The following is a 13,866-nucleotide window of genomic DNA, read 5'->3' as shown; positions in this document are numbered from 1 at the left end:
GTGAGTTCTTCTCTTTCTTTTTTTCCTCTACGTTATTAGCTGAGAACAGAATCTAAATTCTCTACCAGGCCTTCCTCATCGATTGGCTTCCAGGCCACTGCCTTTGTCTTTGATTCCTCAGTCTAGAAGTCTCACACTTGACATTATTTTTGTCTTCGTTTTAAATTATCAAGTATTTCATATATTCAAAAACTGGCCAAGTAAAAAAAGTAACACATGTGGTGCACCCACAACCCAGCTTAGGTAACAGAACATTAGGACACAGGTGACGTCTCCTCACCTCCAGAGTAACCACTATGTTAGTTTAGTATTTATCATTCCTCTGAGCATCTTTTTACTCTTCCCACATATTTACGTGTCCCTAAACAATATATACTACCACCTCATGTGGTTTAAGACTTCACACAGATCCTCTCCCTCCCTGCATCCTCCCTCGATCATGACCTAGAAGTCCCAAAACGTCTCACGCTGACACGTGTGGCCTGAGCCTCCTGCTCTGAGGTGCTCTGTGCCCATGCATGGTCCACTCACTGTTGTCAGGGTCTTGCTACTACGAGTGAGGCTGTTGCACACCCTGTGTGTGCCTGCGGGGGCCTCCTCAGGGACACGTCTGGTGGAACTGCTCCCAGAAGGCATGACCTCCTCTCACGTCTCCCTAACCTCATGAAACCAGGTCTGCCCTTGTGTGTGTATATACCTTGACACTTGCTGTCCCTCTGAACAATTTGATACATGAATAAAAGACACTAGGAGACGTTTCCTGTATTTTTATGTGTGCTATGTTTCCAACTTGTAAACACTTTGAGGAAACTTTGTTCTCTCCACACTCAGCAAAGAAGCTTGATGTAACACATGTTAAATCACCCTGCCAAGGTGGCCACCGCTCGCCCTGGAAACGCAGATGGCCAGGGGCTCCGTGAAGCTCCTACCTCTCCCACGAGAAGCGTTAGTTGGCGGTACCCTCTCCAGGAGAGCAAGGGCCCAACAGAAGCTATGCAAGCAAGCACCTACCCTGAACGTAATGAAAATTTCTTTTTTTCCTACAGGCATCCTCACAGTCTGGCCATCCTCGACTCCTGTAAATAAAACCAAAAGTTCATAAGAGAACAATTATTTTGGGGCCTCCCCAGGCATTTTCTACCCTAGATCCACTTACCTAGAACCCACCAACTTCCTTACTCCTGTTTCTTGTTAACAAGGAACAACACAATCATCCAACACGGCAACAAGTATAACTTTTCAAAGGTGCAACATAGAATAATTAGTAACCGGGGAGGTTGGGGGAACCAATTCAGCGGCAGAGTGCATGCTTAGCATGCACAAGGTCTGGGTTCAATCCCCAGTACCTCCATTTTAAAAAATAATAATTGATAACCGAACAAAAGCACCTTCTATTCATTTATTCAAGTTTACTGCTAGGTCCACATGGTGTCTCAGTGACTTTAGAGTCTAGCAGGAGACAGCTATTAACCAAATAACAACACTAACAAATTTATCACTACAGAGACGTATTCTTAGAAGGAAAAGATCCCAACTCCAGACAAAGGAACATCTAAGGATCTAAGGAAGGAGGGTTCCAGAAAGCCTCCCTGCGGGAGTGATGTTTGAGCTGGGAGCTCCAGGAGAACAGAATCAGCCCACTGAAAAGAAGGTGGACAGTGAGCTTCAGACACCAGGAAGGGCATATGCAAAGGCTCTGCTCTGGGAAGCAGGGGCTACATGAAAGTCGGGAAGCTGCAGGGCAGGTAACAAGGGGGAGACTAATAAGAAGGGAGGCTGGAGACTAACAGGAGCCAAAAGAGGAGGCCATTTCTTGGCCCCTGAGAGTCACCGCAGGGTCCTCCACAAGGCGAGTGACATGATCAGACTGCCCAGGGGAAAGGTGGCCCTGGGAATGAGAGCTGGTTGTGGGGAGCAGGCTGGTCCCGAGGGCAGGAGGAGTGGGTGATGTGGCCGCATGGGCCAGTAGTGGGAACAGTGCTGGCCTTGGGACAGAAGAGAGGCGGGAAGGGGGAGTTCCTTCATGCAGGAGCAGATGGGCCCGTCAGGCCCCATCTCCCCACGGGACATGTGTGTGCAGAGTTTGAGGATAACTGGGGCACAAAGGAAAAGGCAAGGAGACACCGGCTCCTCCTCCAGTCTGGGTTCCAGAAACAAGGACACCAGGGCTTCGGTTCCCAGCCTCCGAGTGTGGCGGAGCCCCAGACCCACCGGCAGGCACGGGGATCATCACTTTCTTCTTCTGCTTGGCTTGTCCTGCTCCTCTGCACACCACGCAGGGAGTCGTGATGATGGAGCCCCGGCCACCACACCTCCGACAGGTGGAGCGCATCACAAAAGGGCCTGTATTTATGGTTTCCTGATAAGAAGGAGAAGAAAAACAGACCCTTTATCACCCTGACAGCCGAGGCCCTGGGACCACAACGTGCATGAGAGAGGAATCATTTCTCTGAAGACTATTGTTTTGTGTGCATTCGCACTAAACACACTGCCTGAGGACGCAGGTGCAGGGGCTCAAACTTAACTGACCTTCTAGAACGCACTGACTTCTCAATTCCAAACCACCAAGCTGATTATATGACACTGAAAAATGAGATGTTCCCCTCTATAGAAGTTCCTGAAACCCCCTGGGAGCTGAGCAAATACGCTTTAAAAACAGTAAATGCCCCTCCACCCCGTTAGAAAAGGGACAGCTGGGAAAGCAGGACGAAAGTGGCAACCGAATGCAACCCCTGCTCAGACGGGGGAGCAGCACTGTCTTCCAAGGCCCCTCAGTGTTCCCACCCCCATCACAGGAACCCCAGGAGCAATGAGGGAAGCAGCTCCCCTCGCAGGCGCTGGTGCTGCTATGCCCCTCCTCCTGGGGTGTCTTTGCCCTCGTCCCCACCCCCGCCAGGAGCCTCCCCAGCTCCCAGCTCTTCACCCAGCTGGTGGGGCCTTACAATTTGTGGCCACTCCCATCAGCTCCTCACTGGGCACCTTTCTATTTAACCTAATGTCCTTATTTTTTTTTTTTTGGTAAATTATTAAGTACAATCGTTACAGCAAATCAAAGGATACAGAGATATATAATGAAATTCTTGCTAATCTCCCCCTCACCTTGACTCCCAGGGTGGCCAGCTCTTAGTAGCTCAGTTTGAGGTGCTCTTCCCACAACTCACTGTTTTTTTTCTTCACAAGAGTTTCTTTTTTAAGTAAAAATTTTATAATAAGTGCATTATACTATCACTCTGCAACTTGCTCTTCATTTTATCTTCATGACACATCGTGAACATTCCTCCAGGCCAATAAATATAGATTTCAATTTCCATTTTAATACTTATGTTTCAGTGTTGCAGAAAAAAGTCTCTGCACATCTATCCTTGTTTTAATGTCTTTATTTTTTGTAACACAGATTTCCAAAGGCGGACTGGCTGGGACAAATAATTATTATCTTTAAAATTTTATGTGTTATATTTATTTGAAAAGGTCCTATGTGTACATGGTAAAAATTTCTAAAGTTAAAAATGGAGGTATGGTGAACAGTTACGTGTGCCCCGACCCCTGACCCCTAATCATTCCAGGTCCCTTCCTTAGAGGCACAGCTATAGTGATATTCTACTTTGACAGACAACACACATTTCAAGCCATCCACTTGGCCTGAAAAGCATTACGACTTTTCCATAAGCCAAGGTAGCATACTGTGCACACAGTTCTGCAGCTTTTGCTGTTTGTTTTTAACAATGTAATGATCTTGGAGAGCATTCCTCATCACCATATTTTCCAGACAACCTACTCCTGGTGGTCACCGAGGCCGTTCAGTCCTTCACTATTACACACAGGCTCCAAAGGACATCCTGTAGGTGTGCAATTTTCCAAGTGTGATCTGTAGGGTATGTCCCCACAGAGATGCACGTATCAAGCTGAACAGCTACTGTAACCACCACTTCCCAAAGCCAGGGTGGTTTCCACTTCCACCATCAGTGCAGAGGCTGGGCAGCAGCAGGGACGGTACCCGACTTTGAAACGTGTACCAGCTGAAGGGTGAGCCTCAGGCATCTTCTCGGCTCCCTCTGCACTTCCCTGACTACTGGTCACTTGCATTTCCTCCTCTGCTCACCCTGACCTGTTTTTCCAATAAGTTGTTAGTCTTTTTCTCATTATTCTGAAGAAGCCCTTTACATATTAGGAATACTAACCCTTTAGCAAATGTGTTGCAAATATTTTTTCCCAATCTCAAACATTATACTTGGAGAGAAACATACTTCAGCTTTACTATCGTACCTCAGTGTTCACCTTAGAAATGTGAAAAAAGAAAGTCATAGCGATTCAGGGCCTTGGAGAAAGGACCTTAGAAATGAGAGGGGACTGGGATCAATAAGAGTATCTGTAACAAGTGGCAACAACTTGGCTCACAAAATTGTATCTGTGGGAATCCTCATCCTAAGAGCGCCCTCTAGAGGACCACAAGCACAACTTCACTTTCTTAGACTAAGCAAGTTGGTCCTTTTATCAGCAGGATTTATAGGTAACTGGATAAACCCATCAGTGGACTATTATTCAGCCATCAAAAAATGTTTAAAAATATTCAAAGCTATTGAAAAGTGTTTTCACTATGATAAACAGTGAAAAGTGAGGGAAAATTGTATGTATGATTCAGCAGCTGAAAATTACATACACTATTTATAATAGCCAAGACATAGAAACAACCCAAATGTCCACGGACAAATGACTGGATAAAGAAGTTTTGTGTGTGTGCATGTGTGTGCATGTGTGTGTGTGTGTGTGCGCGCGCACGCGCGCGTCAATGGAATACCACTCAGCCATAAAAAAGAATAATGCCATTTACCTGTAGATTGGCATTCTAAGTGAAATAAGCCAGAAAGAGAAAGAAAAATGCCATATATCACTCATCTGTGGAATCTTTAAAAAAAGGACACAAATGAACTGGTCTACAAAAAAACAGAAACAGACTCACAGACATAGAGAACAAACTTATGGTTACCAGGGGGTAAAGAGGGTGGAAAGGGATAAATTGGGAATTCGAAAATTGCACCTCCTGGGGAGTGATGGAAATGTTAGCTGTCTTGATTGTGGTGGTGGTTTCTTTGGTGTATACATCTATCATAAGTCATATGCAATATGTGTAGTTTACTATACAAGAACCATACCACAATAAAGGTGTTAAAAAAGTAAAAAGAAAATTATAAACAAACAGGCAAAAACTTTCAAAGTCAAAAGACAGATTTAAAAAATGCAGCTGAATTCACTGACAAAAGACTAACTGAATTAATTTATAAAGAGTTTCTACAAATGAATAAGAAAAAGATCAATTACTCAACAGAAAGAAGGGCAAAAGACTGAACAGATGCAAAGGAAAATAACAGCTCTCAAATCTTAAAAAAGATGTTCCACTTCACGTACAATAGATATCTGCACATTCAAAAAAATGAATATAAGAAATGACATTATGCAAAAATATTCACTGTCTATAACAGCAAAAGATGAGAAACAGCAAGACATCCAGCGATAGCGGCCTGGCTAAACAAACAGTGATGTGTCTATATGAAGGACTATTGTGACCATAAAAAGAGTGAGGCAGTTATATGTGCAGAGTATTTCCCAAACATACTGAGAAGTAGACACAAAACACCAGGGTACAAACAGTGCTAACAGTGTATTCTACCTTTGGTATGAAAAAATGCATGCACACATATGCGTGCACATACAGGCTTGCATCTAGAATAGAAGGCTGCTTCTGGAGAGTGGAACGCAATGTAAAAGTCAAGAATGCAAGGGAGGGGGAGGTTATATAGCTCAAGTGGTAAAGTGCATGTTTAGCATGCATGAGGTCCTGCGTTCAATCCCCAGAGTCTCCTCCAAAAATAAATGAATAAATAAATAAACCTAATTACCAACCTCGTCAAAAAAAACAAAAAAGAATGCAAGGGAGACTTATCTTACGCAGTTCTCAATTTTTACCCACTGAATTTTCAAAGATTTGCATATATAACTTATTCAAAAACTAGCAAAGAGGGGAGGGTACAGCTCAGTAGCAGAGTGTGTGCTTAGCATGCATGGTCCTGGGTTCAATCCCCAGTACCTCTATCTAAAAAACGAAAAAAATAAATCTAATTACAACCCCCCCACCGAACTTAGCTAATATAAAACAAAAATAACATCCCTAATCAACAACTAGCAGGTAACACACTAAAATACTAACAGTGGTGGAACTATCAGAGACTTCTGTCTCCTTTTTATGCTTCTCAGTGCTCAAAGACAAATTCTATCCCCTCCCCGCCCCCGTACACACACAAACCACAATGATCTGAATTTGAAGGGGGGGGAGGCGAACAATCCAACTCCCTTAAAAAAGAAACCATTTAAATGCAATACAAACATATTCAATGGAAACCTGACTGCATTTCAAACAAATAGTATAATCATAGTGAAGTGGGAGAAAAAGAAGTGACCTACATAAACTGAGCACAGTATTTTAACAACATACCCTCAATCTAAAGATAAAAAGAACTCTAGACATCACATGCCAGTTAAGTAGAACTGTATCCTGCAGTGGTATGAGTAACGATTCTGAAACTACTTTTTGTGTGTTGCAGGATCAAGCAAATGAGTATTAAGGATAATTAGAGCCAGACTTCTCTTTACTAGAAAACAGTTTCAAATGTGACAGGCAGAAGACTAGATAAACCCTGTGGTGTTGGACTGAAAGTGGAACAATCAGGTTGAACTCACTGATGTGTTGGATGGATGGTGGGTGGATGGATGCAGGAGTGGCTGGATTGGTGTGTACATACGTGCATATATACATCTACAATATGAATATGGAAAAACAGATAGATATGGAATATGTATCTGTGTGTGCACATGCACAAGTGCTCACATGCACAAACACACACTTTTTTCCTGGCTCAGTCTGCTGAAAGGACTTGGAAGCAGTGACACTCCAGGCACAATGCACACACCTGAGGCACAGATCTTGGTTTTTAAATCCCATTAGACACTAAAAGGAACCAGGACTCCTTGGAGAAATGGCTAGTTCCACAGTATGGCAGGCAAAGTACAAGTTGTCTAGAACATCCTGTTGTGATAGAAAGTAAGGAAGTGCTGAGAGAACGATGGGGCCATGTCAAAAGGACACAGCAGTCAGCTGGAAGAGACTTCCATAGGCCAAGCTGGGGATAATCTGGGCATGAAAGTAAGTAGTTACCTTGATGACAGCCCAGTGAATAAAATAACAGTCTGTGAGTTCATACTAATACGAACGAATGAATAAATAAATGAAGAAAAGAAAGCTCTTATTTCGGTAGAATGCCAACTAATAAACAAAGAAGGGATATTGTAATCAGAAAATCACCATTTTGCAACAGTAACAGCAATTAATAATTTTAGGCAAGAATGACTAATGGATGCTATAACTAGTGGGTAAAAGTTTGATAAGGAACAGGATACTTATATAGTGTCAAGATACCTCATGACTTCCTTGTTAATTTTGAAATTGTAACTTTACAGTGAAGAAAGCCAGCAGACAGTACCTTAACTGACTGTGATCAAACATTAACATCAGCACTAACAGGACAGACTGACACCTCATGACTCCAGAGATGATCCATGGAAAGGGCACTACATCTCTGGGGTGTCTCTGCCAAAAATGCACAATCTAAATCTTACCATGAGAAAATATCAGATGACCCAAAGGACGGACATTCTACAAAGCAGCTGGTCTGTAATCTCAAAAAACTGTCAAGTTCATGACAGACAAAGGAAGACTGAGAAATTGTTCCCAATTATAGCAGACAAAAAATATGACAACCAAACACTGCAAAGATCCTAGATTGGATCCTGGGCCTGGGGGTAAAAAGAGCATTATAAGGACAAATGAAAAAATTTGAGTAAGTACAGATAATGGTATTGTATCGATATTAAATCTCCTCATTTTGACAACTTACTGTGTGGTTACATAAAAGAATGTTCTTGGTCCCCCCTCTCTCTCTCTTCAGAGACAGCCCACACTCTGTCTATGGAGTGTGTACCTACTTTTAATCTGAGCACCCAACCGCCACAGCTCGTGGCCTTTCTCTTGCCTTTCAATGTATCTCTCTGAATAAATCTACCTTTACTCAAAAAAAAAAAAAAAAGAACGTTCTTGCTCTTAGAAAATACACACCATAAATGACAAAGCAAATGGGACAAAGTATTAACAACTGGTGAAGCTGGGTAAAAGGAATAAGGGAGCAGTTCTTTATAATACTCTAAGTTTGAATTATATCTAAAGCTCAACAAAAAGAAAAAGAAAGATTATATTTCAATCAAAATTTCAGTTCCCTTCCCCCCCACCCTGGTTTCAAATGACCAAAATGGCCTAAAGTACATTCGCACAGAGGACAGCAGTTTCTGTGCTGCTTCTGTATTGCTGACCAGGACAGAGCACCCCTGGAAAAACAAAGAAGGTTCTAGATAAAATTGTCCCACCTAGTTATGAACCCACAAAGCCCTAGGTACTGCTGAATAAATATTCACGGGCGCACAGGAAAAAGGAACGGTGGGGAGAAGGGTGGACAGCACAGTGGGGGGGACCCCGGGAGGCCAGGCCCTGACATGCTCTCACCATGCCTGAGCCGCCGCAGTAGTGGCAGTGCTGCACCTTGGTGCCGGGCTCACTCCCCTTGCCGTCACACCGCTCACAGGTATCCATGATGTTCACCGTGAACTCCTTGTTGACGCCCTTGGCAGCCTGATTGAATGTCAACTCCATGATGTACTAAATAAATCAAAGGATGACCTGTTATCTCTCTAAAAGTAAGAGAGGGAGCTGGCCAGCAGTTTACAGTTACTTCACTTTCTCTTTTAAAGACTTTATTTGTTAAAGCAGTTTTAGGTTTCCAAAATTGAGAGGGAGGTACAGATATTTCCCACATACTCTTTGCCTCCACACATGGCACAGCTTCCTCCATTATCAACATCGCCCACCAGAATGATACTTTCTTTTTTAATCAAGGATGACGCTATATAGAGGGGAGGGTATAGCTCATGTGGTAGAGCACATGCTTAGCATGCACAAGGTCCTGGGTTCATTTCCAGTACCTCCTCCAAATATAAGTAAATAAATAAACCCAATTACCTCCCCCTCAAAAAACAAAAAGCCAAAAAAAAAAAGATGAACCTATATTGACATATAAACGTCCAAAGCCCATAGTTTACAATAGGATTCACTCCTGGTCTTGTACACTCTCTGGGTCTGAACAAACATACAATAGCTTGTAGCCTCATTATAGTATCATGCAAAGTGTTTTCTCTGCCCTGAAAATCCTGTGCTCCACCAATTCATCTCTTCCCCCAATTATTTTACTTTTTAACTTACCTGTATTCTGTCAAGTAAGAATAGATGGCACTCACTTAACTGATTCTGCCCTGCTCCTTAGGATTTTTAGGAGATTTTTTTTTTTTTAATTTAAGTGAAAGTGTACTTTTCAATAAACTGAAAATGCTCAGGGATAACATTTGTACATGGTCCTTACTAACAGCTCAAACGATCCACAATCGTAACTTACATAATGAAACATTTCCCCTCTCTAACTCTGATAATATCTTAAACAAGACATAAATACAGAAGAGATGGTATTGGCACTACCTCCCTACTGGATTGAGCTCTCCAAGAATAATGAGGCAGGCTCTAGACAAAATACTCCCACTCTAATTATGGACTCTGAGAGCCTGAGGTGCTGCCTGATTGAGCAAACTGGTGCACCTTATTACTTACACAGTTCTCCAAATACTGGAACCATTTCCTACCAAGATGGCTACCCCCAAATCATTCCATTTAAGCCACTTTACCTTTTTCTTTGAGAAACAGAAACTGGCAAATCTGTTTGCATCACACTGAGCAGCCAAAATTGGAATGATTCCTCAAAATGAGATGCTTACCTCCTGAGGCTGATTGAATACCCCCTGGAAATCTCCAAAAGAAGAGGATGAGAACTCCCCAAAAATCTTCCTGAAGAGCTCCTCTGGGTCGACAGTGGGGCCTCCTTTCCAGTAGCTCTGCCCGGAGCTGCCAGCCCCAGGATCGAAGCCAGCGGAGCCGTAGGTGTCATACTGCTTCCTCTTCACCTCATCACTCAGAACCTATGGTGAAAGGCACAGCCGTCAGGGGCTCCCAAGCCTCCTGAGGCCCAGGGACACGGCTACCAAGTCCGGACAGTGGTATCGTCTCAACATGAAATTTCCTGATCCTGACAAAGGTACTGTGGTTATGGAAACGAATGTTCTTGTTCTTAGAGAATACACACACAGAAGCACTTAGGAACAGAGAGATACCCTGTCCGCGACTTCCTCTCAAACGGCTGGAGGATGCACGCGCGCACACACACAGGAGACGTATGATACCCTACATGCACATCCCAAGGCCCTTCAACGCGGCCGAAGTCTGGGAGGAGGCCCACTTTCACAGAGCTCTGTAGTTGTTCAGCGGCTGTTTGCTGTCCACTTCGGCTCTCTTCTTCCAGGGCAGTGGTGGTCTACTTTTACAACACCCACCATCCCATCAGACAGCGATGCCCTACGTAGGAGCAGGGTCATCAAATAGGTGTGGAACTACATAATCCAACAAGGAGTTCTCAGACCCGGCTACAAGTCCCAGTGACCTGGGGAGCTCGGTTACTACAAATTATTGGATCCTGTCCTCTGTTGAGGTTCCACGTTAGATCTAGTGTGAGACCTGGGAATCTTGTTTCTCTTCAAGGAGGTGATCTGGTGCAGGGACACAACCTTCAAACTTCTAACAAGTCAGGTCCCACTGGGCAGCACACTGACGCACACACACAGCTGAAAGACAGTGACCGCACACACCGGTGGGCCACATACCTCATAGGCCTCTGCCAGCTGGGAGAACTTCTCCTTGGCTTTGGGATCATCCTTATTCGTGTCTGGGTGATACTTCTTGGCAAGCTAAGGGAGGAAACAGTCAAATTACTATGGACATAGGATAATTACTAAAACTGAACCCCAGACACCAGTCACAACCTCACGTCCTTTGTAGCAGTTGTCTAAGATTTTGCAACCAATAGCAATTCTTAAAACAAGGTTTAAGACTTTAAAATAAACCATCTCTAACGAGACTTATTGTGATGATCATTTCACAGTGTATACAAATATTGAATCATTATGTCATACATCTGAAACTAACATGTCAATTATACCTCAATGAAAACAAACAAAAAGCAAAACACATGCAGCCAGAATTAAGAACATACACTCCATGCATTGTGTTCAGTTTTCAAATTTGACCAAAAGTTTATTAAGGGTAATAAATAAAATAAAATAAAATAAACCTTTTCTTCAAATCTGAGGTATATACACATTTTTCAACCATAACAAATCTCTAACAAAAATAACAACTAATTCTTTAGAACGGGCACCGTTGTGAAAGACACAAAGCAGTGTATCTAGTAGATTATCACCTATGTAAAAAAAAGAGGACAATAACTGGATAGGTAAGTAGGTGTATCTGCTATATAACTTAATTCTAGAAGAACATACAATAAACTGGAAACACTGACTGCTACTGGAGGGATGGAGATGAACGGGAAGGAGGAAGGCTTTTCACTGTGCACTCCTTTGCACTTTCTGAATTCTCAAAAAGAGAATATATTACCTACTCAAAACATAGATTTAAATCTTAAAAAACAAAACAGGATCTCACGCGGCTGTCCAGAAGCACACTGGCATTCTGAGCAGCTCTAAAATGAGGGCCTCCTCCTGGCCACACCGAGCAGTGCTGTGTGCTTTGCAGGTCATCACTGTGTTTGCTGAGGCTCCTGATTCATTCCAAGTCTGGATCACCCTGATGTGAGGGTGAAGAGGGCACAGACTCCAAAAGATGAAAGTGGCTCAGGAGGTGTCTGGCTCCATCACTGCCAGCAGCTGGCTGCTTACTCTGCTCCTGGAGATGCTGGACCTCACTCCAGCACAAGGAAGCACAATAGAGGCTGCGTGCCAAGTCTGAAGGGGGCTGTCTAGGCACGGGCCGTACACCATGGTAGGTCACAGAGATGGTCCCAAGGTCTTGATCAAGGTCTAACCTCAGTAACTGCTCCATAGAGACTATGTTTTAAATTTCCAGTTTTAAATTACACAGCTCTACCTGATCCTTTCACTTCCACACCTGAAAACTTGGATGGTTCCCTACTGTCTCTTCAATTCAATCTCTAGTACTTGCTAATAGCCTCGTATGCCCCATTAAGGTGGCCCCAGCCTCCGTCTCCCCAACCTCCTCCCACCCTTGCATCAGCTCAAAAGAAAAGACATGCTATTCACTATCCCAAGCCAGGATCTCTGCTTCCTATCTCCAGTCCTTCCTCATTCCCTTACAGCCCAGTAATAAAAAGACAACTCAATTTAAAAATGTGCAAAGGAGTGGGCAGTATAGCTTAGTGACAGAGTGCTAGCTTAGCATGCACAAGGTCCTGGGTTCAATCCCCAGGATCTCCAAAAAAAAAAGATAAACCTAATTACCGCCCAGACCCTGCACACAAAAAATGGGCAAAGAATCTGAATATATACATAGTAAATGGCCAATAAGCACATGAAAAGGTGCTCAACATCATTAGCCACCATTGAAAAGCAAATCAAAACCACAGTGAGATACCACTTCACACCCACTAGGATGACTTGAATTAAAAAGACAGATAACAAGTGTTGGTAAGGATATGGAGAAACTGGAACCTTCACAAGGGCTGGTGAGAATCTAAAACAGTGCAGCCACTTTGAAAGAGTTCAGAAGTTCCTCAAAAGGTTAAATGTGGCAATTAGAATTACTATGAACTGATCCAGCAAGTCCACACCTAGGTATATGTACATACCCCAGAGAAATAAAAACATAGGTCTACACAAAACTTACACATGGATGTTCACAGCAGCACTACTCATAATACCAAGAAAGTGGAAACAATCCAAATACCCACCAACTGATGAATAGGTAAATAAAACATAGTATATCCATGCAATGTAATGTTATTTGACCATTAAAAGGAATGAAGTACTGACATGTGTTATAACATGGATAAACCTGGAAAACATTACTCTAAAGTAAAAGAAACCAGTCACAAAAGCCCACATATCACATGACTTAACTTCTGTGAAATTTCCAGAATAGGCAAATCTATATATAGAAAGAGTAGGTTAACAATTTCAAGGGCAGAAGAGAGAGAACGGGGAATAAGCGCTTATGGTACGGGGTTTCTCTCTGAGGTGTTGAAAATGTTCTTAAATTAATTGTAGTGATAGTTATACAACTCTGTGAATATACTAAAAATCAGTAAATTGTACACTTAAAAAAAAAAAGCAAGAGGAAGGAGTAGCTATCCAAGCCATAAGCTGTTAGGTCTGATCTTGATCAGTATTTGGTTCACAAACATTAAGCTTAGACAAAGTTTCTGTTTGCCCACAAAAAAATAAAAAATAAGGAAGGAAAATCAAGACTTCAGAGAAAATTTTTCATAAAAGTAATAAATAAAAATAAATTTTTAATTTTTAATTTTATTTAATTTACTAACTTTATTAAATTTAATCTTCTTCATTCTTATATGATGGTTTTCCTATTTTTATGTTAAGGTGCTCTTTCTTTTATCAAATGGTGTTAATAGATTGTACTTAATTACTTTTAACATCTATATTAGGCAAAATACAAAAGTTAGTATTCCTACATCAGTGCCCTCAGTCTTTTTTTTTTTTCGGTCAGAGTAAAAGTCCAGAGACCACCGGTCCACGTGCCACTTCACCCATCACCCCAACACATCCTGGGCCACGATGGTGGGAATTTCAGTTTCTGGGTTAAGAAAAGAATTCTAAATCCATAAACTTTTAGCTGAA

General features: G+C 42.5%; 1 protein-coding gene across 2 annotated transcripts in view; it reads right to left on the bottom strand.

The window, feature by feature from the left end:
- DNAJA3 (DnaJ heat shock protein family (Hsp40) member A3) overlaps window positions 1-13,866 on the bottom strand; it is a 30,545-nt gene that overhangs the window by 10,908 nt on the left and 5,771 nt on the right. For both annotated transcript variants that reach the window (XM_031447575.2, XM_010992716.3), the window contains exons 3-7: window positions 10,861-10,944; window positions 9,922-10,122; window positions 8,606-8,758; window positions 2,212-2,359; window positions 1,012-1,076 (exon numbers count right to left, since the gene is read on the bottom strand). In XM_031447575.2, coding sequence (XP_031303435.1) covers window positions 1,012-1,076; window positions 2,212-2,359; window positions 8,606-8,758; window positions 9,922-10,122; window positions 10,861-10,944 — 651 coding nt within the window. The remainder of the gene's footprint in view (window positions 1-1,011; window positions 1,077-2,211; window positions 2,360-8,605; window positions 8,759-9,921; window positions 10,123-10,860; window positions 10,945-13,866) is intronic.

The sequence above is a fragment of the Camelus dromedarius genome, chromosome 24 (assembly GCF_036321535.1).
Source record: "Camelus dromedarius isolate mCamDro1 chromosome 24, mCamDro1.pat, whole genome shotgun sequence".
Classification (NCBI taxonomy): domain Eukaryota; kingdom Metazoa; phylum Chordata; class Mammalia; order Artiodactyla; family Camelidae; genus Camelus; species Camelus dromedarius.
This window is presented reverse-complemented; position numbering and strand designations above follow the sequence as displayed.